Source organism: Lissotriton helveticus, chromosome 2_1 (genome assembly GCF_964261635.1).
Source record: "Lissotriton helveticus chromosome 2_1, aLisHel1.1, whole genome shotgun sequence".
Taxonomy (NCBI): Eukaryota; Metazoa; Chordata; class Amphibia; order Caudata; family Salamandridae; genus Lissotriton; species Lissotriton helveticus.
In genome coordinates this window covers 717,249,938-717,276,559 of record NC_136059.1, presented here as the reverse complement: position 1 = coordinate 717,276,559, position 26,622 = coordinate 717,249,938, and the positions used below count along the sequence as shown (strand labels likewise).

The window sequence follows — 26,622 nt, the reverse complement described above, 5'->3', positions numbered from 1 at the left end:
GTTCCCTCTGCCTTTGAGGGCATAGAAAAAAGGGCAAAGAACTGACTTCTGCATGCCAGCGTAAAGTTGGAGCCTTGCAATCACCTGTCTGTGCAGGAGAGCTACTTAAACTTCTCTCGATCCAGTCTGGTGGTTGGCAGAGATTCAAAGGTGAGTAATTTGCAGGGAGCTTTGGTCTCCCAGAAAGATCATTACCGACAGCAAGTAAGATTTCCCAAACAAATTGGATAAAAAAGCATGGATTTTACATGACATGCAATATACCAATGCTGCAGGATCTGCATAGTACCCAGAGCCTGTATTAGCAAAGCATGTGCACACTAATAAGAAATTGTGTGCTGATTGCCAGGCCTCCTTTCCTGTCAGTCTGCACAGAAGTCACCAAACCTCTACAGATTTGATGAGTGTTGTTGTCTAGCCTTCCCTTTGATTTAAATGGCCAGCCCCAATTTGCCGCAAAAGCTTATATACTCTACCATGTTGGTAATGTTTTTCTTTTTCTGGGCAAATGTGTAATTTCACCCGATAGCAACCCAGGTATTATTCAGAATTTCCACTGGGGCAAAACATTGTTTAGATCAGATTTGATGGAGTAAATATCACAGTACATGTGTAAGTATACTTTAATGTAAATGTCTGTGTAAATTTCTCACAGTGCCAGTTTATTTTTTTAAATCAATTTCAATATGTTCTACTACGTAAGAACTTGCATAAGAAGAATGTATTTTTCTATCGCTGTTGAAGGTGGAAGACGTGGAAAAGTAAAAGGGCCAACATTCCGAATCTCTGGGGTTCAAGTGAACGCAAAGCTGGTCATCTCCCATGAAGAGGAGCTTGCACCGTTGCATAAATCCATTCCAGTAGATGCAGATGAAAGGAAAAGGTGATTTATTGTTGAGATCTGCAATGTTTTTTTTGTTTTTTTTAAATTACCCGTCTCAATCTGTTTCTCAAGACAGTTTAACTAAATGTGTGTTGATTTTTTTAAATTAATTGCTGAGCATCGTTTTATTACATCAATTTTGACCAAGAAATTTGTTGAAAAAAAGATTAGGAAATGAACTGGACATTTATCTATTTACATATTGTTTCATCCTAGTTGTTATATTATGGTAAAGCTCAAACCATGTGACAGAGTACAGCTAACACTGTGTTGAACCCTTTCTTTGGAAACTGGATGCATGGTGTCAGTATCAAGACTAGTGACATATTCTGAACTGTTAGTATTGAGACTAAATATTAAAAGGAAAATATGCTTTTTTCTTGTGATCTCCTGGGTTGAAGGGCCAGTAACTAGCTCTGCTGTGTAACCTTAAACAATGCCTCATGACACGTCTCTTTTTGTAAATATTTGTACTGACATTTGTATGCATACCAAAAAGTTATAGTTGCCTTCTTCAACCTGTAGTTGCATTTTCCAGTGTGAGGTTGCATTTTACCTTGCATTGGAAAATAATGAACTTGGCATAATTGACAGACCTCACTATATGGATTTAGAATCTCCTTTAATCTGATAGAGACTTCTAGATGCAGATTCCTTACCTTAGAATATTCCTGAGGCTTCAAACCGTATCTGGACATTTTCAGACTCCATAAGGAGCATTTGATCACTGATCTCGATAAGTTCTGTTCCAAACATTCAGTAGTTGTGAACAATGCACTATCTCATGAATCTATGCTATTGCATGCCAACAGGTTAATAGTGTGCTTTACAGTTTAAACTTAAGCAATACCTCTATGTATATTGTTTGTTTTAATAGCATGTAAACATCAATAATGTAAGCCCAAGTATTTATAGGCATCTTACAAAAATGCTTTTGCCAATGTGTAGCTACGTCCCTGCTTGACCTGTCATAATTGATGCTAGTCTGCAGAGATTTCCATACATTTTCTCCTAACAGCATGGAATCTGTGAGATACAGTTGCTCACATACAGTAGTATTGTAAAATACATGAAATAACAAAATATCTTTTAAGATTAAGAAGTATGCATAGTAGAGCAATATTTGAAGGAACGTTTCATTCATTACTTGTGTATACCTTGATTGTGAAAATTAAAAAACCCTTCAGGTCCTTTTTGAAGTAGCAACAGTGGATTCCCTGTAAAATCAAGGTTACAACATTCACGGACTTAATACGGTTCACATACAACAGGTTTTAAAAGATATTTTTGGCCAGTGGGCCAGAGCTGACACTGCCTCCACAAATCAGCTTGTCAACATTTTGGCTCTCCATAATATCGGTGATTGGATGAAAGCTAGCATGCTGTAAATTAAGACAGGAAATTGGATGAGATGAGGTGCATTGATCTGGGGAGCGCATTGCTTCCGGTACAACCATGCTCATGTTGGTGGAGGAAATTGTCAGAAAGGTAACCTTCTCACGACAGTTCATTAATCATATTTTCACATTTGAAATTGTCAGGGGAGCAAGCAACTTGACAAATTCAAGTGGGAGGCCATTGGGGATAGGCAGCTTGCTTGAATACATATAAATAGTCCCTGTGCCAGGTTCTCCAGTGTCACTGGCACCTTGACAGCTTCACGATTCACCAGATACAGGCACTGCAACTGAAAAGCACAAATCAGCTCTTTGTTAGGTTTTGGGTCTGCACAGGAGTGTGCCACGTAAAGCTGCTTGTAATGGCAAATTTGGCTGCAATCTCTATCCCTAGTGACCAGTTCTTCGAATGAATTGCACGATGTGGATACCAGTCAGCAGTCCTCATATGACATAGCAAGGCAAGAACAGTTTGCCTACTTCATCTGTGGATTAGTATTTATTTATTTATTTATTTATAAAGCGCCAGAATCGACCCCCGAAGGAGTATCTCTGCTCTCGAGACAGGCTGCGTGAGAGAAGACAGTCAGCAGAGATCAGAGGTGAAAAGATAGGTCTTAAGCTGTTTCCTGAAGTGGAGATGTCCCGTGCACTGCCTTAGTTGCACAGGGAGCTTGTTCCAGTGGCAGGAGCCCAGATAAGATTGGGTCTTCCCACCTTGTCTGGCTCTTTTAATTCTAGGCACTGCGAGGAGGTGCTTGGATTCTGAGCGGAGAGACTGCCATGGTGTGTAGGGGATAAATGTATCCGCAAGATAGCTAGGGCCAGAATTGAACATGGCCTTGTGAATGGTGCAGTAAACTTTAAACTTTACTCGCTTCTGTATTGGGACCCAGTGAAGCTGGTAAAGCAGAGGCTGAGAGGCCGTCCTTGGGAGTGCGTTCAGAATCAAACGTGCTGCCGTATTCTGGACAACCTGTAGTCTATCAAGGGCGGCCTCGTTGGCAGACAGCAGAAGACTATTGCAGTAATCCAGGTGGCTTAAAATAACCGCCTGGATTATCGTCTTCCTAGATGAGTCAGGGAGCAGAGGAAGGATATGACGCAGTAGACCCAACACATGAAAACAGGAGCCCAGCTGTCTGAGCAGCATGTTCCTTCATACTGAGGGTCTGCACAAGGCGGACACCTAAGTTTTTTACACCGGTTTTTGGAACAGGGGAGGTGCCTAGGTCTGAGGGCCACTAGTTGGGGGTCCACAGTAATTGAGCTTCTCCGAAGAGCATGATTTCCGTTTTCCTCACATTGCACTGATGAAAGTTACTCCTCATCCACTGAGAGATATTTCTCATTCCCAGGGAGAAGGTGGCCTCAACTGATGGAGTAAACTTTGCAAATGGAAAAATCAGCTGGGTATCATCCGAATAGGAGACAGGGATGAACCCACTACTCCTCAACAGATTGGCCTAGGGAGCTACATAGATGTTAAACAAAGTCGGGCTCAAACAAAAGCCCTGTGGTACTCCCTTAGACAATTCTGTTGCAGCAGAACGATAAGAGCCAAGGTTAACCGTTTGAGAACGAGAAGAAAGAAAACTTGTCAACCACTGAAGGGGCGAGTCTCTGAGTCCAATCTCCTCCAACCTCCTGAGCAAGATCCTAAGGGAAACCGTGTCGAACGTGGCGGACAGATCCAGCCGCACCAGAATCGTGGAGTGGCCTCTATCTAGGGTCATCCTGATGTTGTTGGTTACTGCTAGTAGGGCTGATTCTGTGCTGTATTTAGGGCAAAAGCCTGATTGAGATGGATCAAGGCTTCCCGTCCGTTCGCCATGGTAAGAGAGATGTGTGTTTATATGTTTCTCCAATAGCTTGCCCAGGAAAGGGAGGAGAGAGATAGGGTGGAGATTGGAGAACTCAGTTAGTGGGGCCTTGGTGTTCTTTCGGTTAGGCATAACCTGTGCTGCTTTCCATTCCCAAGGGACCAAACCTCCTCGCAGGGAGAGATTGAGGAGACGTGCAATGGAGGGGGACAGGTAGCTGGCAAGAAGAGTGGTGATTTTTGCCGGGATGTGATCCTGAGGTGATTCGGATTTTACTAAGTGGATCAGTCACTCAACCTCTGCCTGTGTCATCAGGGGAAAACTTCCCAACAATTGAGTGGCTGTCTGCCCAGATTCTACGGGAATCATGGTGATGGAAGAGTGCTCCCCTGATTAGACAATTTTGTTATAAATGGTCTGAATTTTCTGTATAAAGAAAGTGCCAATGTCATCATACAATTTTTGTGTAGGACCATCGGATTCTCACACGCCTTAGGATTCGTGAAGGACTATAAAATGCGATATAGCACCTTAGGGTCATTTTTGACCTGGTCTAATTGTACAGCTATGTGAGCTTTGTGTGCTGCCCTAATTTTCCCGTGGTAATCGGCCAGAGCAGCATGAAACCGAACTTTGTCCTCCTCCTCATGAGTGAGACGCAACCGTTTTTCATGCTTCCTGCAAATTTGTTTCTGGATACAGAGTAGAGGAGAATACCAGGCATTCTAAGGGAGCCTAGGCGTCCTAGGGAAGGGTTTCAGAGGGGCTAACTGGTCCATGGCACTAGAGACTGCCAAGTTATACTTGGCAAGCGCCTCTTCTATGTTGTTTGATTCTAATATCTGTGGCTCTACAAAAGAGGTTTTAAAGCACTCTGGGGTAACGCTCTTCCACTGTGTGAAGAGGCAAGGGGTGTCATAAGTAGCAAGGGTTCTCTTCCTAGATGCCTGAATGCAAAACTCAATTGACGCATGGTCAGACCAAGACAAGAACTGGGGGGAATTGCTAGAGACATTAGGGGAGTTGAAAAAGACAATATCCAGAGTGTGACCCGCTGTGTGTGTGGGACCCTCATTAAGCTTGGTTAACCCAATAGTAGCTAGCTCCGTTACAAGTAACCCTGTGTCCGCATTGGAACCGCACTCACTGTGTATATTAAAATTGCCCAGCAGCAAAAAATTGCTGCTCGCGATTACATCCGTTCAATAAGATGAAGAGGAAGCCATTTAACGGGCCAGGAGGCCGATATACCAGGGCCCTCTTCCAACTTATATGGGACGAGAAGTCAATGCGGAAGACCATCACGTCCATGGTCAGGTCACTGTGCTGTTCCAGCACAGTAATATTGATGTTATCCCTATGCGCAATAGCAATTCCACCTCCCATTTTGTTGTGTCTGTCCTTGCGAACAAATCTGTATCCCTCAGGCAAAGCGAGTGCTATAGAGTGGACTGAATGGGGCTTCAGACAAGTTTTGGTTAAAAACCCGAGGTCAGGCTGCATCGAGGAGATGAGATCCCAAACCTCTGCAGAGTGCTTGGAGAGAGAAATCACATTACACAATAGGCTTCTCCACCCCTGCTGCGAGTTGGTGGGGGGTTGCCTAAGTTGGCTATGGGGGCATAAGATGGTATGTTGATCATGTCATGGTTAGTGGGTATCTTCTTGTCAGTAGTGGCCTGAAAGCCCCAATCCAGACATGAGAAAGGACCCTCACACAGGGGCCAGGAGCCCAACCCACCATTAGGGCAGGGGGTAGAACTCATCTCTACCAATTCTTTAATAGAATAAGTCCGTCTCAGAGAAGGGCCGCAATCTGAGGGAAAACTACCAGGATTTCTGGCTCCTGGCGACTCACGGGCGCAGACGGGCTTGCCTTTGGCGCGCCATCGGCCGTCCACTGTGCGGAAGGGAGAGCATCGATGTAAATGCTAGTGCGGGACTCCACCTTCTCTGGTCTCCAACCCGGAAGAGGGGGAGCTAAATGAGGTTGTGGCCGATACTCCTTCCACACAACCGGGATATGGACCCGTGGTGGACCGGGGGAGCAGTGCGGATCAGGGTGCAGGTAAGTATCAATAGTGCAGCTATTTCAATTTTATAAGGCAATAGAACGAAGTTTAAAAACACAGTTTACCCCCAGCAAACAAATCAAGCACACTTTCAGCTGACTGGTGCAGCGCGCATTCACTGCGTGAGTGAGGCAGCTTCAATTTAAATGCTAGTGCGGGACTCCGCCCTCTCCGGTCTCCAACATGGAAGAGGGGAACTAAATGAGGTCGTGGCCGGTACTCCCTCCACACAACCGGGATAAGGACCCGTGGTCGACCGGGGAGCAGTTCGGATCAGGCTGCAGGTAAAGGCAATAGAACAAAGTTTAAAAACACAGTTCACCCCCAGCAAACAAATCAAGCACACACTCAGCTGATTGGTGCAGTGCGCGTTCCTGACCTGCTACTCGTGCTCCATCCTCTCCTCACCAGCTCAAACAAATTCTTTTGAAGGCAAAGAGTTTGTATTTCAGTTTGATGACCATTTGTTCATTTTTCTGCTCCTTGTTAAGAAGGTAACACATAAATCTGAAAGAAACAGGTTAGTATTAGATTCCTTACCTTAGAATATCCCCAGGCGTCAGTCCGGATCCGGAAACTTTTGCGTAGCAGTACCCCTGCGCGTCGGTAGGCGTCGTCTGCAGGCGTCCCCTGCGGCTCCGCGTTCCGTCGTCGGCGTCGTGCGCCGTGATGACGTCGCTGGAGTATATAGACGCCGCCTCCGCGCGCTGACGTCAGTTCTTCTTTTTTCCGCGCCAGTTAGCGCAGATCCGAGAAGTGCAGTACTCCGGTCTTTTGACCAAAGTTTTTGAATTTTGATTACTGTTACGGTGCCGGTAGGATGCCCGGTTTTAAGAACTGTGACGGTTGTGACCGCACGATGTCGGTCACGGATCATCACCGACTCTGCCTCCGGTGTCCGGGCCCCGACCACGCCGTGGACGACTGTGTCGATTGCCGGGCCCTGACGAGTAAAGCTAGGCGGGAGCGGTCCCGCAAGCTACTCGAACTGCGGGTGTCGGCCCCACGTCGAGAGCGGTCCCGGTCCGGCCGGAGGTCGAGGGAGCGGTCGAGGGAGCGGTCGCGGAGCCATCACGAGCGTTCCGGAAGTCGTCACCATTCCTCTGGTTCCTCAGGTAGGAAACACAAGAAGTCGGGGCGTCGTCATCGTACCCCCGACTCCCCCCGATTCTAGCGTGATGCGGCCGGGGGTTCGGGTGGCCCCACCCCCGCGGCTCCGCGTGAGTCGCCGGCGCGGCCTGCTCCATACCCTGCGGTCCCTGGGCAAGGCGCGTCGCGTGAGGAGATAGAGGAGTTCCTTATGGCCATGAGGGCACTGTCTCCTCCGACGGGGTCTACGGCGCCTTCGGGCCCTGTGCTCCCGTCCGGGGGTCCTAGCGGTTCGGGTGTTCCTGTCTCGACGCCGTCGGGTGCTCCGGTTCCGACGCCGCCGACGGCTCCGACCCCGGCGCCGCAGGGACCCTCAGGGTCGACGCCGGCTGGTTTACCGGCCTCTCCGGCGCCGATTCCATCGGGGTTGCCCCCGACGCCGCCCCCGCGCGGCGCCGGTGCTCCGATGCCGCCTCCGCGCGGCGCCGGTGCTCCGGGGCCGGCTCCGGGTGGCGCCGTCCCCATGACCTCTCCGACTCCGGACGCGGAGTCGGACCGGCGTCGCCCGACGCCGAGTCCGACGCCGATGGGGCCTGTGGACCCCGAGGAGCCGGTCTACATTGTTGACTCCGAATATGGGGAAGATGTAGAATACGGAGAGGTTTGGGAGGGGTCTGAGGACCCTCTGTCACGTGAGTGTCAGTACAATGTGGACTGGACAGGTGATTTGGGTGACGCCAGTGGTCTGGACGACTCTCCTAACCCTGGTTTTGTCTCGCCTCCTACTGTGGCTTCGGAGGCTGGGGCTGCTTATTCAGTGGTGTTGATGAGGGCGGCCAAGGCCTTACACCTTGAGCTCCCCGTCGCGGTCGTGAGGCCTAACATCCTCACTGAGGTCTTCAAACCGCAGTCATGCCCACAGGAGCCTCTGCTGCCGTTCAACGAAGCCTTGACAGACGTTCTTTTGGGCACGTGGTCCAGGCCCGCTTCAGGTTCGCCTGTTGATAGGAACGTGGCCAGACGCCACCATCCGTGTCCGGACGACCCCAAGTTCCTGTCCACCCATCCCACCCCTGAGAGTCTGGTGATCCAGGCCTCGACCTCCCAGACGCATTCCCGTCGGCCCCGCCCGATCGGGAATCCAAGAGGTACGACCAATATGGGAAGAAGGTCTTCTCGTCCCTGAGTTTGGGACTGCGGTCTTGCAACACCGCATGCCTCTTGGGCCGCTACACCCACTCTCTGTGGGATACGGTCGCGGAGTTGCTGCCAGAATGCCCGCAGGAGGTACGGGTAAAGCTCGGCAAGGCTATGATTGAAGGCCGAGATGCAGCAAGATACTCCATCAGGTGTGGTCTTGATACGACCGACTCGCTGGGCAGAGCGATGTCCACGACGGTGGCGATTCGTCGCCACGCCTGGCTGAGATCCCCCAACTTTTCGGCAGATGTCCAAAATACTTTGATGGACATGCCGTTCGATGGCAGTCGCCTGTTTGGCGACAAGGCGGACCACGCGCTGGAGCGCTTCAAGGACTCCAGGGTCACGGCCAAGTCCTTGGGTCTCTCGACCCAGCGCCAGCATACGGGTTCGTTTCGCTCCTTTCGTGGCCACGGAAGGGGCGGTCCCACACGTGCTGCCAGCCACGCACCGCAGAACACTTCTCAACGCGGTGGCGGCCGTGGATTCCGCCGTGGAGGCGGTCGGGGACAACGGCGAGGTCAGACCACACCTCCCCCTGCAGCATCAGCCTCCAAATCCTCCTAGTCCGTGCTTTCAGGCCCATGTGACGCCAGTGGGTGGCAGGGTTCGCCATCACCACTCCCGCTGGCGCTCTATCACATCGGACAGGTGGGTGCTGCAGCTCGTCCGAAGGGGCTACTCCCTCCCCTTCGAGACCTCTCCTCCAGCCATGCCACCGCAGAACCACCGTGTGTCGGGGGACCACTTGACACTTCTGCAGGAGGAAGTTACGGCCCTCTTGGCCAAGGGGGCCATCGAGCGCGTTCCTGGGCCAGAAGTAGGGCGTGGTTGCTATTCCCACTACTTTCTGGTACCCAAGAAGGACAAGGGGGGCCTGCGTCCTATCTTGGATCTACGGAACGTCAACGGCTTCCTCCGGAAGGAGAAGTTCAAGATGTTGACTTTGGCTCAGGTCTTGGCTGCTCTAGACCCGCAAGACTGGATGGTGGCGTTGGACTTGCAGGATGCGTATTTTCACATCCCCGTCCTGCCGGCCCACCGGCGTTACCTGCGGTTCACGGTAGGCCACGAGCATTTTCAGTTTATCGTGCTCCCATTCGGCCTTACCAGCGCCCCACGGGTGTTCACGAAAGTGATGGCGGTGGTCGCAGCTCATCTGCGCCGGTTAGGGGTTTCAGTCTTCCCCTACCTCGACGACTGGTTGTTGAAGGCGGGCTCGCCCCAGACAGTCGCCCACCACCTTCAGATGACGGCAGACCTCCTGCACGAGCTGGGGTTTTCCATCAATGTGCCGAAATCACACCTGTGTCCCTCTCAAAAGCTCCTTTTCATCGGAGCGGTCCTCGACTCGGCGCAGTTTCGGGTTTATCCTCCGGAACGGCGGATCCGGGATATACAGGCTTTGATTCCCATCTTTCAGCCGTTATCCCGGGTTTCGGTCAGGTTGACGCTGCGGCTGCTGGGGCTGATGGCTTCCTGCATCCTTCTGGTGCATCACGCCCGGTGGCGGATGCGGGCTCTGCAGTGGGACCTGAAGTTTCAGTGGGCCCAGCATCAAGGCAACCTATCCGACCATGTCCTGATCTCGGAGGGCACTGCGAGCCAGTTGCAGTGGTGGCTTACGGACCGCGATTGGGTCAGAGGCAGATCCCTCTCCCTTCCCCAACCGGAGCACGTAGTTGTGACGGACGCGTCCCTCCAGGGCTGGGGAGGACACTTGGGAGAGGCGGAGATCAGAGGCATCTGGTCTCCGGCGGAGTCCCGGCTCCACATCAACATGTTGGAGCTGCGGGCGATTCGCCTAGCACTGAAGGCATTCCTCCCCTTTGTCAACAGGAGTGTAGTGCAGGTGTTCACGGACAACACCACCGCCATGTGGTACTGCAACAAGCAGGGCGGAGTGGGGTCGTGGACCCTTTGCCAGGAGGCTCTGCGTCTCTGGCAATGGCTGGAACGTCAGGGCGTGACTCTGACGGTTCAACACCTGGCAGGTTCTCTGAACGCCAGGGCGGACGAACTCAGCCGTCGGTGCTCGGTGGATCACGAATGGCGTCTGAACTCGGACGTGGCGAAAGGCCTCTTTCTGCAATGGGGAGAGCCTTGGTTAGATCTATTCGCCACAGAAGAGAACGCGCAATGTCATCAGTTCTGCGCGTTGGAGTTTCCAAGACGGCACTCGCACGGCGACGCCTTTCGGCGCGAGTGGAGCTGCGGTCTGTTGTACGCCTTTCCGCCTATACCACTTCTGCCCAGAGTGCTGAAGAAGATCAGGCGCGACCGGGCCCAAGTTATCCTTGTGGCTCCGGACTGGGCTCGAAGGCACTGGTATCCCGAGCTACTCAGCATGTCAGTCGGTCCCTCGATCCGCCTGCCCCTTCGGGAGGACCTTCTGTCGCAGCAGCAGGGGACGGTCCTCCACCCGAACCTGTCCAGTCTCCACCTCCATGCGTGGAGATTGAGCGGCGACAGTTGAGGCCATTTGACTTGCCTCCTGAGGTTTGTGATGTGATTCTGGCAGCCAGGCGTCCCTCCACAAAGTCGGTATACGCCTGCCGGTGGAACAGATTTGTGGCATGGTGCACAGCAAAGGCTGTGGACCCTCTCTCTGCCCCTCTTTCCGAGGTTCTCCTCTTTCTTCTCTCTCTTGCCCAGCAGGGCTCTGCTCTGGGCGCTATCAAGGGCTACCTTTCTGCCCTTTCGGCCTTTCTAAGGCTGCCTGATCAACCTTCTTTGTTCAAGTCCCCTATTGTAACGAGATTCTTGAAGGGCATCACGCACATGTATCCACCTGTTCCGTTCGTGAAGCCTCAGTGGGACTTGAACCTGGCTCTGACCTTCTTGATGTGCGCTCCCTTTGAGCCACTTCATTCCTGTCCTCTCCGTCTCCTGACTTTAAAGACGGCCTTCCTGGTTGCCATCACCTCTGCCAGGAGAGTGAGTGAGCTCCAGGCTCTTTCTGTCAAACCTCCTTTCATGTCCGTTCATCCAGACAAGGTGGTTCTGAGAACTAGACCTTCTTTCCTGCCCAAAGTAGTCTCTGCTTTTCACATCGGGCAGTCCATCACCTTACCCTCCTTCTTCCCGCCTCCGCATCCTTCAAAGGATGAAGAGCGGCTCCATCGTCTGGACCCAAAACGTGCGCTTTCATTTTATCTGGATCGCACACGCCAGTTCCGGGTGGATGACCAACTGTTTGTTGGCTACGTGGGTGCGAAGAAGGGACGGGCGGTACATAAACGGACCATCTCTCGGTGGGTCGTTCTGTGCATCAAAGCGTGCTACTCTTTGGCTCGGAAGGAGCCTCCTGTTGGGCTGAGGGCCCATTCCACTCGGGCCACGGCGGCTACTACTGCCCTGGGCCGGGGAGTCCCTTTGCAGGACATTTGCCAGGCGGCTACGTGGGCCTCGCTGCACACCTTTGCGCGGCACTACTGCCTGGACAGTCAAGTCCGGAGGAATGGCTTCTTTGGCCGTTCGGTCCTCCAGGACTTTCTGGTGTAGGATTGTATTGGTTCGCAGACCCACCACCGGGGTTGGTATTGCTGGGGTATCTATTCTAAGGTAAGGAATCTAATACTAACCTGTTTCTTTCAGATGAACAAGTTACTTACCTTCGGTAACGATATATCTGTAAGAAACAGTAGTTAGTATGAGATTCCTTACCGCCCCGCCCATCCTCCCCGTTCTGCGAACTGATACCTAGGGTTAAGGACATCCCTTTCAGGGCCCTAGTTTCAAATGGCACCAGTGTTGGTTCTCACATGGCTCTGCGTGTTCTGGCGCGGAAAAGCTATGTACAAAGAACTGACGTCAGCGCGCGGAGGCGGCGTCTATATACTCCAGCGACGTCATCACGGCGCACGACGCCGACGACGGACGCGGAGCCGCAGGGGACGCCTGCAGACGACGCCTACCGACGCGCAGGGGTACTGCTACGCAAAAGTTTCCGGATCCAGACTGACGCCTGGGGATATTCTAAGGTAAGGAATCTAATACTAACTACTGTTTCTTACAGATATATCGTTACCGAAGGTAAGTAACTTGTTCTACATGTCCTTCTATTGGATGACCACTTTGTATGCTTCCTAGAGCATGCATACTGACCACTCAACTGCACTTCAGCAGAGTTTATCATTCTGCATCTTCCCTGAGAAGCTTGGTAAAGTCCTCACCCATCAGAACACAAGCATTTAGATATTAGATGCTGCTCTAAGAGCTACGTTGAGGCTTCACTGTCAGTACCATGGGCGAGGACTGGAAGGACAGGACTTTGAAGGTTGTACCATTATAAAAGTTTACTGAGCATTCTCAATTGGAGGACTATTCATTCTAATTTCCTGCCATCTGTATGTAGAGATGGTTTGAACCAGTCTCCCTGATCCCATGTGAATGTGTAAAGGGGTTCAGAAGACCTGCACAGACTTTGATTTTAGCTCTTTGATAAGGCTACAAACAACATGAGGATGCTATTCCCTGCAGTTCTAGGTCAGTGGGCGTCTTCACAGTATTACACATATACTGCAATCCTTTAAGTGGGCTGAAATTGGTGAAGGATCTCTAAAAGGCGCATGGCTAAAGAAGTGTAACCAAGAATCCGCTCCAAAGGGTATGGCTGAATACGGGAACTAGAATCCTGTGCTTCACACTGCAGCAAAAACTAACCAGTATTTGGGTGCTTCTGAGTTTTCTGTTACTACATCCATGTTATGTCTTTAACACATCAACAGCCCTTCACCTGAAACAGGTTAGAGCTATTGGCTTTACCTATGCTTGGAGCTGTATCAAATAGATAAGTAACAATGTGTTGTTGTGCTAATGAGAACTGGAAATGTATGTCCTTTTCACCAATTTTATCTGCATTCTCTCTCTTAGACACTTAAGCCCCACATCGTTCTTAAATGCACCACATGCATATCTCACATCATCTCTTTCCTCTTAAGCATTCTCTTTTTACTCTCTCCTACACATACTTCCTTTCACCTCCTCTACTGTAACATTCCCCCACACATATACTGCCCACCCACTCACCTGCAGCAAGCACTGTGTTTCCCTTTGGCGCTATCTTATTTTGAAAGTTGTGCAACTCCTCCACAGACTTTCCCACACTTACAAATAACATATTGTAAGAAGGTAGATCCCTGACTATGGTTGCCTCCAACTTTTTGCCTGGTGTTTTGCTGGTTTTCTGACTTAGTTGACCTGGGGCCCTGCTATTCAGGACCCCAGGCCTACTGCTCTCTCTGTAAAATGGATTCCATGTACCTTAGGTACATATCTAATTGGATACTGAGTCACCTTGTCAGTCCCTGTACAGTGTACCTTAGGTACCCAGGGCATAGGTGTACCCAGGGCTACCAGGGGCTGCAGCATGTATTATGCCACCCCTGGCTAGCCATCCAAAATCTGACACAACTGGCTGCTTGACAGCTGGGGCAAGGTGGTGTAATCACCCTTTGCTTTAGATATAGTATACCTATATCTAACCCTAAAAAGGGACACACAGATCTCCTATCAGTCACTCCTATGGCAGGCCTTGACAATCCTGAAGGCAGAGTGCTTGGAATCGTGTGAGATAATGCTCTGGCATGAGCTGAGCCTGTCTGCGGCTTTCGGGATCCATCCCTTAGCCGTTTCCATGATATCGCATACCATATACTCTTAAGTGCATTATAATCCTCGCGGTTATATGCCAACTCTGGTATCGCTTTATCAAAACATGTCGAGTAAGGTGTCATACGAATTGGAATACTAACCCCTCGCCAATTCTGGCGACGGGGTTAGCATTCCACCCTTCTAGAGGGACACGACATGTATGTAACCTGTAACCTCGGGTAAAGTCAGACATAGCCTCAGCTCCACAAGATGGATGCTGCCACCGAGACACAAGTCTGCCCTCCTGCTGCTGGGAGTCCTCCCAGAGCAGGAGGCAAGGACAAAGGGTTTCCTGCCAGGGGCGGTGCCAGCACCGTCCCAGACAGGGTTTTGTGTATCCTAGGTAGGCAGGGCTTCAGAGGAAGGTGACTGCAAGTGGCACCCCGGTGCTCACTGTGCATAGGCCGGCTGAAACCAGTTCCAGGGGCACTCCAGCCCCTGGGCTGGGGAAAGCCCGCCAAAGGAGAGGGGTGTAACCACCCCCCTCCTGGTCCCACCCATAGGGCAGGACTTAGTCGCGTGCCAGCCCCCTTTTCCCAGATAAAGGTAGGAGCAGGCCCCCTTCCAAATTAGATCATCTTTGGAATCAAGACACGACTTTCTACGAAAGGACATCAAGATGTCTTCTTCAAGATTCTCCCTTGTGACTAAGGAATAGTCACCCTGCATCCGCAGGCACCATCTTAAGAACACTGCGGTCTGCTGCAAGTCCTTCCTCCGGAATCCGACTGCCCAGCTCGACGAAAACCGGCTTCCCTGGCACCTCTGACCTCTACCCACCTCTACAGCCAAGCTGAGAACCGTGGGTGCGACGAGACCTCGAGGGACCGGCCACCTTCAAGACTGCACGACTTCTTTCCAGCACGACCGCCGAGGGATCCTCTGGTGAGTGCTTTGGGGTCCGAGAAGCCCCGACCCTGAGCAGCCCCAGCACCGAAGTTCAGCCTCCCAGCATCTCCACGATCTGCGTGGGGCCCTTCTGCTTGCGACTGCTCACCGCGTTGTTTGGCTACTAGCCCGTTGGCTTGTGGCCTTCCTAACGACGCCCGACGACATCACTGCTGCTGGTCTGGTTGCTCCAGACTGGCCCTTGCTCCCTTCCAAGAGAGGAGCACCCCGGACCCTCCTGGTCCACTCCAGACGCCATTTTAGGTCCACTGCGTGGGCTTGAATTTGCCAAGACTTGTTGCCCCAATCCTGGGTCCAGCGACGTCGACAGCATCATCCATCAGGGGACAGCTCGTACCTCCATCCTGGTCGCCGACAACGCCTCCTGGTCCGTGAGACTGCAGAGCACAGCGTCGCCCACTCACCTAGTCGAGGTGACTACCATCCGGTGCCCTCCTGGTGCCCCCGGACTACTGGCTAGTAGTCACGAACTTGGTCCTCTCTGCTTTCAGGTGTCATCCATCTTCGATCCAGGCTTGGATCACTCGAACAATCTTCACTGGTCGCCTGCCAGCAACTCCTTTCCTTCAGGCTCCTGGTTCGTCAACGAAGAATCCCGACGTCTTTTCAGACCTATGCAGCTGCCGCCCCTGGGCTAGGTAACTTCGGCATTTCGGTGCCTCAGCATAGCCTCACTATCCAAGGGTCCAGATCCACTTTCGTTTTTGACCCACCTAGTCGGGTTCGCCCGAGAACACTTACTTTGTGAATACTAGCTTCCATAGGCTTTTTCCCGCCTTACGCGTGAGAGTTCCCACTCTGCACGTGGTGTCCCTAGGCCTCCTGCTCCTAACCTGAGTGTTCAGTATTGTAGGCCTAGCGTTCCTAAAGCCTCTGAGAATCGTTACTTACCTGCTAGTAATTTGCATTCCACTTTTAGAGTATATGGTTTTTCGTGCCCCTCGTGTAAATTTTTATAAGAGTTTTGTTGTGTGCTTAGCTCCCTGTCTCATAAAGAGCCAGGGTAGTCTTGTTATAAATAAATACACTGTTTATTTTCATAACAACTTGTGTGGTGTCCTTTCACTGGGTGTTCAAGGGGTAATGTGATGGTGAAACAGCTGGCTTAACACGCCCTCTAGAGTCTTAGCCTTAGACTGCTCGTATCCATGCTACTAGGATAGCTGGTCTATAAGGTTGACTTACAACCAATCATCAATAAGGGTTGTTTGGACTGATATATAGTGATCACTAGAATAGTGAACACTGCACATCAGGCCAACTTCTCACACATATGTAATGAACGCTTTCGCTGGTCTGTAGGGAAGCCAAAGATTATAGGTGCATGTACTCTGAACACTTTTAAGACCCACTGACAAGCACTGTGAGACCCTGGCACTGCATTCTGCCTCAATTCCAGAGCATTCAATGACGTCCCCACCATAATCGTGCACCGACAATTTCTACTTAGTAACACACAGAATGCAACTCAGTTCACTCTATACACTGCACAAATCTCATATGTTGCATAAAAAAAACATCTGAAAGTAAAACGTAGTGATCAATTACTTACCTTATAATTACCCCCAGGTGTCAGACTAGATCAGGAACATTTTAGTCAGCAGTACCCCGTACCCCTGCGTGCCGGTAGGCGTCGTGCTGCGCCGCGTGCGTCGTTGGAGCTGAGATGACGTCGCTGGAGCTACTTAGACGCGCTCACGTGCGCTGACGTCAGTTCTTTCATTTTCCGCACAAGCACGCGCAGATTCGGGAAGAGCTAGTAACCCCAGTCACTTTTTGACTGAGTTTTTCCAATGCCTTTTGTCTCATTTTCTCGAGTTGATCGACTCCCGGTATCATAGGGATGCCCGGCTTTTAAGAACTGTGGGGACTGTCACCACATGATTTCGGTGGCGGACCCGCACCACGTGTGTCTCTACTGCCTGGGGCGCGACGACGACTCCAAGTCGCCGAAGACTTTGCGGGAGCGGTTCCGAAAGTTGTTGGAAGTCCTGCAGTCGGCTCTGCGCTGCTCAATGTCCCGGTCCAGTGGGAGGTCGAGGGACCAGTTGCGGAGCCATCACCATTGTTCCTCTAGATCTAAGTCTTCGCACTCTGGGTCAGATAAGTCGAGGCGTGCCGAAAAGAAGTCGAAGAAGCGTAGTCGATCCTCGACTTCCCTTCGCCCATCGTGGCAAAGGGTGCGGGTGGTGCCACCCCCGCGGCTCCGGCGGAGCCTGCGACGCCGGCCTACCTACCCTTTCCGGGTCCGTCGGCGACGCCTGCTCAGGTGCAGGAGTTTCTTTCTGCCATGGCCCGACTCTTTAAGCCGCCTGGCCCTGCCGGTGCGCCTACCAGCCACAGGGGCCTGTCCTTCCATTACCGGCGGATTCCGGTCCTGGCCTTGCCGGCGCCGCAGTACCCCCCGGGATCAGACCCCAGTCGATGCCGGTTGAACTTATAACACCTCCACCGACGTCGACCCCACCAGTACCACCTCCGACGTTGCCCGCTCCTCGGGACGTCGTTGTCCTCAGTTTCAGCCCTGAATTGGACACGGTGCCGGATCCGGCGCCGATTGGGCTCTTTTTCCCCTATGTCAGTCCTCCTTATTTTCAGCCTTTTCTGCAGACTTTGGAGGAAGGGGAGGACTGGGAGGGGTCTGAGGACCCTCTCACACGAGAGTGTGGTTATGAACCGGACTGGGCAGAGGGTTTGGGGGATGCCAGTGGTCTTGGCACCTCACCTGACCTTGGCATGCTGTCTTCTCCTACTGTGGCTATGGAGGAGGGAGCCAGTCACGCAGTGGTGTTGCGTAGGCAGCCGAGGCCCTCCACCTCGAACTCCCTACAGTGGCTGACAGGACTAACCTCCTGACAGAAGAGCTCCTGCCGGCGGCAACCTCTTCGGAGCCCTTGCTGCCCTTTAATGAAGCACTTTCTGACGTTTTTTTGGGCTCCTGGTCCAGGCCCAACACAGGGGCTCCTGTGGACAGCAACGTGGCCCGACACCATGGTTGTCCAAGCCTCCGCTTCCCACAAACGCTTTCCCTTCTGCCCCTCAGGATAGGGAATCCAAGAAGCTGGAGCAGCTTGGCAAGAAGCTGTTTTCATCTGCCAGCTTAGGGTTGCGGTTGGTGAACACTGCATGCCTCTTTGGCCGTTATTCCCACTCTGTGTGGGACACAGTTGCACAGGTGCTGCCTAACTGTCCGGAGGAGGCCCAGACAGGCCTCTCTCAAGCTATTGCTTCTGGGAGAGACGCAGCTAATTTCACCATCCGTTGTGGGCTTGATACCGCCGACATGCTGGGCAGGGTGATTTCCACAATGGTGGCGCTTAGGCACAACGCCTGGCTGAGGACAACTGGCTTCTCAGGGGATGTCCAGAACACACTGATGGACATGACCTTTGATGGCATTCGCCTCTTTGGCAATAAGGCTACGACCAAGTCCATGGGCCTGTCGGCACTCTGCCTCCTCCGCCTTCTGCGGCCACGGTGTGGGTGTCCCAACACGTTCATTCCAGAGCCACAGGCCGGCGCAGCAACATCATCCGTGCGGAAGTGGGAACCGTTGAGGCCGTTCTGGGGGCCAGCGGGCGGGTCAGTCCACCTCCACCCCCGCTGCATCCACTGCAAAGCCTTCCAAGTCCCATCAAACCCCAGTGGGCGGCAAAATTCGCCATCATCTCCCCCATTGGCGCAACATCACCTCGGACAAGTGGGTGTTGCAAATTGTCCGAAGGGGCTACTCACTCCCCTTTGAGACTACCACTCAGGTCATGCCACCTCAGTACCACCGCATGTCGGGAGACCATCTTGTGCTTCTTCAGCAGGAAGTCATGGCCCTTTTAGCCAAGGGGGCCATCGAGCGCGTTCCTGGGCCAGAAGTAGGTTGTGGTTGTTATTCCCACAATTTTCTGGTCCTAAAGAAGGACAAGAGCATGCGTCCTATCTTGGACCTCAGGAGCATTAACCGCTTCCTCCGGAAGGAGACATTCGAGATATTGACACTAGCTCAGGTCTTGTATGCTCTCAACCCTGGAGACTGGATGGTAGCGTTGGACTTGCAGGACGCATATTTCCACATCCCTGTCCGGCCGGCCCACCAGCAATACCTGCGGTTCACACTAGGCCACGCGCATTTTCAGTTTACTCTGCTCCCATTCGGCCTTACCAGTGCCCCTCAGGTGTTCACGAAAGTGATAGTGGTGCTCGCAGCTCATCTGCGCAAATCAGGGGTTCCAGTCTTCCCCATCTCGACGACTGTTTGTTGAAGGCGAGCTCGCCCTATGCAGTCGTCTCCCACCTCCAGACTACGGCCGACCTCCTGCATTTGCTGGGGTTTTCCATCAACGTGCCAAAGTATCACCTGATTCCCTCTCAGAAGCTCCTCTTCATCAGAGCGGTTCTGGACTCTGGGCAGTTTCGAGTTTAACCTCTCGAAAAGCGAGTCCGGGATATCCAGGCTATGGTTCCGATCTTTCAGCCTCTATGCCGGGTTTCGGTCAGGATGACCCTTCGGTTCCTGGGCCTGATGGCCTCCTGCATCCTGCTAGTGGATCATGCCAGATGGCATAGGCGGGCTCTGCAGTCGGACCTGAAGTTCCAGTGGGTGCAGCATCAGGCCAACCTGTCCAATCACATCCAGATCTCAGAGGGTTCTACACGACAATTGCAGTGGTGGCTCACGAATTGCGATAGGGTCAATGGCAGATACCTCTCCGTTCCCCAACCAGAAGACACAGTTGTGACGGATGCGGATGGTGCAACCACCTGCGAGAGGCGGAGATCAGAGGACTCTGGTCTCCGGCGGAGTCCAGGCTCCGTATCAACCTTCTGGAGCTTTGGACGATCTGGCTTGCACTGAAGGAATCCCTTCCCTCTGTCAAGGGGAGAGTAATGCAGGTGTTAACAGACAACACCACTGCCATGTGGTACTGCAATAAACAGGGCAGGGTGGGGTCCTGGGCCCTCTGTCAGAAGGCCCTGCGCCTCTGGACATGGCTGGAACATCAGGGCATTTTCCTGGTGTTTCAACACCTTGCAGGTTCTCTGAACGCCAGGGCGGACGAACTCAGCCCCTTGTGCATGTTGGATCACGAATGGCGTCTGAAGTCGGATGTGGTGCAAGGTCTCTTTCAGCAGTGTGGAGAGCCTTGGTAAGATCTAGTCGCCACTGAGGGGAATGCCCAATGTCATGTAAAGCCTGACTGGGAACAGAGGAGGATGCTTTTTTCTGTGACCCAATTATCTAGTTCAGCCAGTAGGACACGGCTGTAGGCCTTGGCTTCGATGTCCAGTAACGCTAATAGCCTGTAGTTGGCCGGGTTTAAGCGGTTGCCCTTTTTCTAAATTGTATGTGAACCGAAGAGCTGTGCTGAAGGAAGAAAAGGAGGACACCAACTGACTTGGCCCCATCCCTACCGGCCAGTTCCCGACCTCGACCTTTTGCAGCAGAATCCCAGTGTGTCCTGCAGCCAGCAGCCCCCCAGAACCCAGACGACCTGCCCTGCCTTCACTAAAGAAACATTGTCTCCTGTGAGCACCACATTTGCTCACACACAGACTCTGGCTCCTCCCAAATCAACGAGTTTGCACTACTCTGCACCCGACGCCAACGGCCCAACATCGAGTTGCCCAACACCATGAAGAGATCTACCCAGCTGTCCTGACCTGGGATCTGGTGATCCAGGACCTACCTCAAGTCTCCTGACAACACCTGCTGCCCCTAACTGGAGGATGCCCCGGCCACGACTGGAGCCGGTAAGGAAAATCCGACAGCAAAAGATACTCCTGCACCCGACACCCATGGCCTTGTGGTGCCCAACCCACAGTCTCCCAGGATCCCTCGACATCCCAACTTACCTCTCCAATTTGTGGTCGCCTCCAGAAGATCTTCGTGCCCGGGCCTGCAGTGTTTGTTCTGACCGGAGCTTCCCCATTGAAACCAACAGGTCTCCCAGCGTTGATCCGGCACCCCGCCGCCCCAGTGCCGCTATGGGTGCACTTAGTGTGCTATCTTGGATTCTCGTTTGCCATGAGCTAAACCCTAGGAACTTTGCTCCTACATCCAAGTAGCGTGCCCATGAACAGCCACCAACTGGAGGCCCCCTATCGAAATTGGATAACATTGGGCCTCAGCACTCTCCACCCGGCTATAAGAAATATGTTTATACTAAACAATTGGTCAGAGTTGAATCTTTAAGGGAGTGAAAACATTTCTGTCCTGAGTGTGTACAACAGTAAATGCTTAACACTATCCTCTGATAAAGCCTTACTCCTCCCCCACACTACCACAAATAGAGTACATGTCATTTTACATGTTGGCATGGACAGCACTGTGCTAGTCCTATTCTTAAAGACTTTGTTGTAGAAATGGCAAAATACTTTATGCCTTTCTATCTCTGCATGAATGGCACTGCGCTATTCCAATGCTTAAAGACTTTTAAAGAAAAGCAGACATTTGAGTTGAGCAGATCTAGAGTATCGCTGGTGTTGAGGGTGCCCTATACAGGAGTTACTTTCTACCTAAACTTGAGAACTACCCAGAGCTCTCTGCTGCTTCTTTTTTGCATAGGTATGTATATGTATGTGTATATATATATGTGTATGTATATATATATATATATATATATATATATATATATATATATCTCCATCCAAACGGCTTGGCTCAAAATTTTTGTGGTCCAACGGCGCTCTCTCCACCGGTGTCGGACTACTAAGCAGAGCCCTGCTTGGTAAATATAGCACAAATCCCTTTAGAATAAAGAGAATAAGTCCGCACTCACGAAGATATTATTTCCCAATCTTCAGATTTATTTCGGTGAACAAGCAACTGTGTGTTGTGAAACGCGTTGGTTGTAACTTCAAATGCTGAAATTGTGACGAAATAAATCTGAAGATTGGGAAATAATATCTTCGTGAGTGCGGACTTATTCTCTTTATTCTAAAGGGATTTGTGCTATATATATATATATATATATATATATATATATATATATATATATATATATATATATATTTATGTGTGTATCTGAAAGAAACACGTTAGTTATAGATTCCTTACCTTAGAATAACCACCAGGCGTCAGACAGACTGGATCCGGAAAATTCTTTCATCAGCAGTACCTCTGCTCGTCGGATTGTGGGGTCAGTCGGCTCAGCGTCCGTCGTTGGTGTCCTGGTCGCCGGGATGACGTCGCTGTAGCTACTTAGGCGCCGCCCTTGCGCGCTGGCGTCAGTTCTTTATTTTTCCTTGCCAGTCAGCGCAGATCCGGAGAGAGCAGTACCTCCAGTAACTTTTTGACTGACTTTTTGGCCGACTTGTCAACGTCTTTTTGAGTCTACGACTCCTGGTGCTCGAATGATGCCCAGCTTCAAGGCATGTGGTTCCTGTAACCTAATGATTTCGGTTACGGATTGGCACCGCGTGTGCCTCTTTTGCCTGGAGCGCGACCACAACCCCAAGTCGTGTTCTGACTGCCGGTCCATGGCTCCGAAGGCTTTGCCGGAGCGGCCCTGAAAGCTGCTTGTGCGCCGGCAGTTGACTCCGCGCCATTTGAGGTCCCAGTCGCGAGGAGGTCATGACTCCGCGCCATTCGAGGTCCCGGTCACAAGAAGGTCAAGGGACCTGTCGTGGAGCCATCATCACTCGTCCAAAACATTGAAGTCTTCGCACTTGGAGTCAGGTAAGCCGAAGCACAAAAAGAAGCTGAAGAAGCATAGTCGCTCTCCGACTTCTCCCTGTCGGTTGACTGTCGCAACGAGGGAAGCCGGCGAAGCAAACCCCCCCCCCCCTCCCCTGCGGCTCAGCGCGGAGAGCCCAAATATTCGACTCTGGACTTTCCTGCCTTCCTGGGACCCGGAGTGACTCCCGCCCAGCTATGTAAATTTTACGAGGCAATGCACGCCATCTGTAAGCGGCCTGAACCCGCCGGCGCACCTTCGGGCCCCGCGGACTCGGTTTGGAGGCCTAGGCCTTCTCCGCCGTCTGCTCCAGCCCCGGTGCCGCAGGCCCACCTGGATCCAGGCTTGGATCCAGAATGGCGCCTGTTGACCTTATCACACTTCCACCTGCGCCGCTTCCTCCTGCACTGGAACAGACGCCGGTCATGTCCCCGGCCGGCGTGGACCCCTGGCTCCATTCCAATGTGCACCTGGAGCCGGACCGCAATCGCCCAACGCCGGATCCGGTGCAGAGTGGGTGTGAGAAGTTGGCCTGATATATGATGCTCACTAGTTCTAGTGATCACCTTGTATCAGTCCAAACAACCCTTATGGTGATTGGTTGTAAGTCAACCTTATAGACCAGCTATCCTAATGGTAGCATGGACAAAGCAGTCTTAGGCTAAACTCTTTCGGCATGTGAAGCCAGCTGTTTTACCACAATATAACCCCTTGAATACCAGATGAAAGGACACCACACAGGTTGTTATGAAAATAAACAATATATTTATTAATAACAAACACCTCTGAACTCTTTATGAGGTCAGAGGGCTAAGCACATGACAATCTCTTAGGAAAAATACGATAAGTTGCACAAAATTACAATGGTGCCCTAGGGGCACGGCAAACCATATACTAAGTAAATGGTATAAGGAAATCGATAGAAGGAATGGAGCTGTCCAGAGGCTGTAGGATCGCTGGGACTACACTACCCTATCTTTAGGTAAGTAATAGGAGGCCCACGGAACGCGTGTGCAGAGTGTGAACTCACACGCTAGATGCGTAACAACGTCTATGGACAGTACAGTTCAAGAAAAAGGTGAGTACAGACAATCCTGACTAGTTAGGACTAAAACAACTGTGAATCTAGACACTAGGAGAGTCAAGCTACCCTTGAGCACCGAAATGCTCTTGTTACCTCACCCACGGGCTGCGGGTGCATAGGTGCGAAGTCGTGTCGGGTTTCTGCGTTGAAGTCTATGGAGCCTGAAAGAAAAGATGCTGCAGGCGACCAGGAGGAAGATGTCTGGTGTGATACAAGGGTGGATCAGAGATGCTGAAGACCTGAAAGCAGAGGGGACAATGTTCACAGTCACCAGCCAGTGACTGGAGTGGAACCAGGAAGGAACCAGATGTCGTTGTCGCGATCAGGTGAAGAGTGGACGCTTAACTCTGCAGCCACGTGGACCAGGAGGTGTCTTCGACAACCAGTATGGAGGCACGAGCTGTCCCACGCAGGCTCTCGCTGTCGTCGGTGTCTGTTCCGGATTCGGCGTCAACAGGCCTTGGCAAAGGCAACCCACGCGGTGAGTGAAAAAGGCATCTGATGCGGACTAGGAGAGTCCGGGGTGCTCCTCTTTTGGAATGGAGCAAGGGCCAGTCTGGAGCAACCAGACCAGCAGTGTAGTTTTCAAAGTTCGTCGTCTAGGAGGTCACTAGCCAGCCGGCAAGTGACCAGACAACGCATCGAGCAGCAAACAAGCAGAAGGGTCCCACGCAGATCTCGTGGAGGCTGGAGGGCTGATCTTCGGTGCAGGAGCTGCTCGGGGCTGGGTCTTCTCAATCCCCAAAGCACATGGTCGAGTTTACCTCGGGAGTCGTGCTGGAAGCGAAGTGGAGTTTTCTCCAAGATGGCCGGGCCCATGTGTCTCGTCGCACCCACGGATCTCAGCTGTGCAGCAGATGTGAGTCGAGGTCGGAGAGGTCTGGGAATCCGGGTCTCGTCGGGCTCTGAAGTCTGGATCCTCGAGGGAAGACGACAAAGTGAAGCCACTGGACGCTTGATGGTGCCTGCAGTTGCAGGGTGGACACTCCTTGCCCACAAGGGAGATTGCTTCAGTCTTCTGTGTAGAAAGTCGAAGTCCAGAGTTTCATCTTGTAGAGTTTCAGTTCAGGATTAATCTAATTTGGAATGGGACCAGCTCCTACCTTTATCCTGCTAAAGGGGGCTGTACTACGACTAGGTCCCTCCTATGGGTCGGACCAGGAAGGGGGGTAGTTACACCCCCTATCCTTTGTCCGGTTTCGCGCCAGAGCTGGGGCAGGGATGCCCCAGCAACTGGTTTGAACCGGTGTATGCACAGGACACCTTGTGTGCCCCAGGCATGTCTCATTCCTTTCAGGCCTGTCCTACCCAATACACAAAGTCCTGTCTGGGGTGGTGCTAGCACCTCCCAAGGCAGGAAACCCTTTGTCCAAGCCTCCCTCGCTGGAAGGACTCCCAGCAGCAGGAGGTCAGACTTGTGTCTGTGGTGGCAGCATCCATTTTGTGGTGCCAAGGCTCGAGTTAACTTTAACCGGCGTTCACAGTTACATACATGTCGTGTCCCTCTAGAAGGGTGGAATGCTACCCCCGTCGCCAGAATTGGCGAGGGGGTAGTATTCCAATTCGTATGACACCTTACTCAACATGTTTTGATAATGTTATACCAGAGTTAGCATTCAACCGCGAGGATTATAATGCACTTAAGAGTATATGGTATAGCGTTATCATGGAACAGCTATTAGGACTTGGTTCCGCAAGCTGCAGACGGGCTCAGCTCATGCCAGAGCACCATCTCACATAATTCCAAGCACTCTGCCTTCAGGATTGATAAGGCCTGCCATAGAAGGGACTGATAGGAGTATATGTATCCATTTTAAGGTAAAATATAGGTATACTATATCTACAGCAAAGGGTGATTACACCACCTTGCCCCAGCTGTCGTGCAGCCAGTTGTGTCTGTTTAGATGGCCAGCCAGGGGTGGCATAATACATGCTTCAGCCCCTGGTAGGCCCTGGGTACACCTATGCCCTGGGTACCTAAGGTACACTGTACAGGGACTGATAAGGTGGCCCAGTACCAATTGGTAAATGCACCTAAAGTACATGGTTGTCAATTTAGAGAGAGAACAGCTAGGCTGTGGGTCTGATTAGCAGGCCCACAGCCAGGGAAAGTCGTAAACCAGTGAAGCAAAAAGCAATAATCTGGGGTGACCATAGGATTGCAGATTCCACTCTCCTACAGTGGGGTTATGTGCCCCTGTTCACTCCTGGGGTCCCTTTTCAGCCATATTGGCAACCTGAGGATGAGGAGGAGGACTGGGAGAGGTCAGGTGACCTTTTAACTGATCAGTTAGGATCTGACCAGGACTTGAGAGAGGAACTGGGGGATGCCAGTGGTCTCGACACCTCCCCTGACTCTGGCATGTTTCCTCCTCCTACCGTGGCTACAGAGTAGGGAGCGTCATAAACAGTGCTGTTGCCTAGAGCGTCCGAGACTCTCCACCTCGAGCTTCTTTTGATGGCGGTTAGGACTAACATCCTGACAGAGGTACTTCAGCCGGCTGCGAGCTCTTCAGAGCCCCTGCTGCCTTTTAATGAGGCCCTTACCGACGTCCTTTTGGGCACATGGTCCAGGCCTAACACTGGGCCTCTGTCCGTCTCCAGGTGACCCAACTTTCCTCTCCCAACACCTCACCCCGGAGAGCTTGGTGGTCCAGGCCTCCACTTCCAAGAGCGCGTTTCCTACCCCTCCTCCGGAAAGGGAATCCAAGAAGCTGGACCATCTTGGGAAGAAGATTTTCCCTTCTGCCAGCTTGGGACTGCGGTTGGTAAACACTACATGTCTATTGGGCCGTTATTCCGCCTCTGTGTGGGACACGGTCGCGCAAGTGCTGCCTAAG

General features: G+C 51.9%; 1 protein-coding gene across 1 annotated transcript in view; it reads left to right on the top strand.

The window, feature by feature from the left end:
* CHD1 (chromodomain helicase DNA binding protein 1) overlaps nt 1-26,622 on the top strand; it is a 1,592,763-nt gene that overhangs the window by 1,068,182 nt on the left and 497,959 nt on the right. Inside the window, exon 27 of the mRNA XM_078675438.1 lies at nt 745-883. Within this exon, the coding sequence (XP_078531564.1) occupies nt 745-883 (139 nt within the window). The remainder of the gene's footprint in view (nt 1-744; nt 884-26,622) is intronic.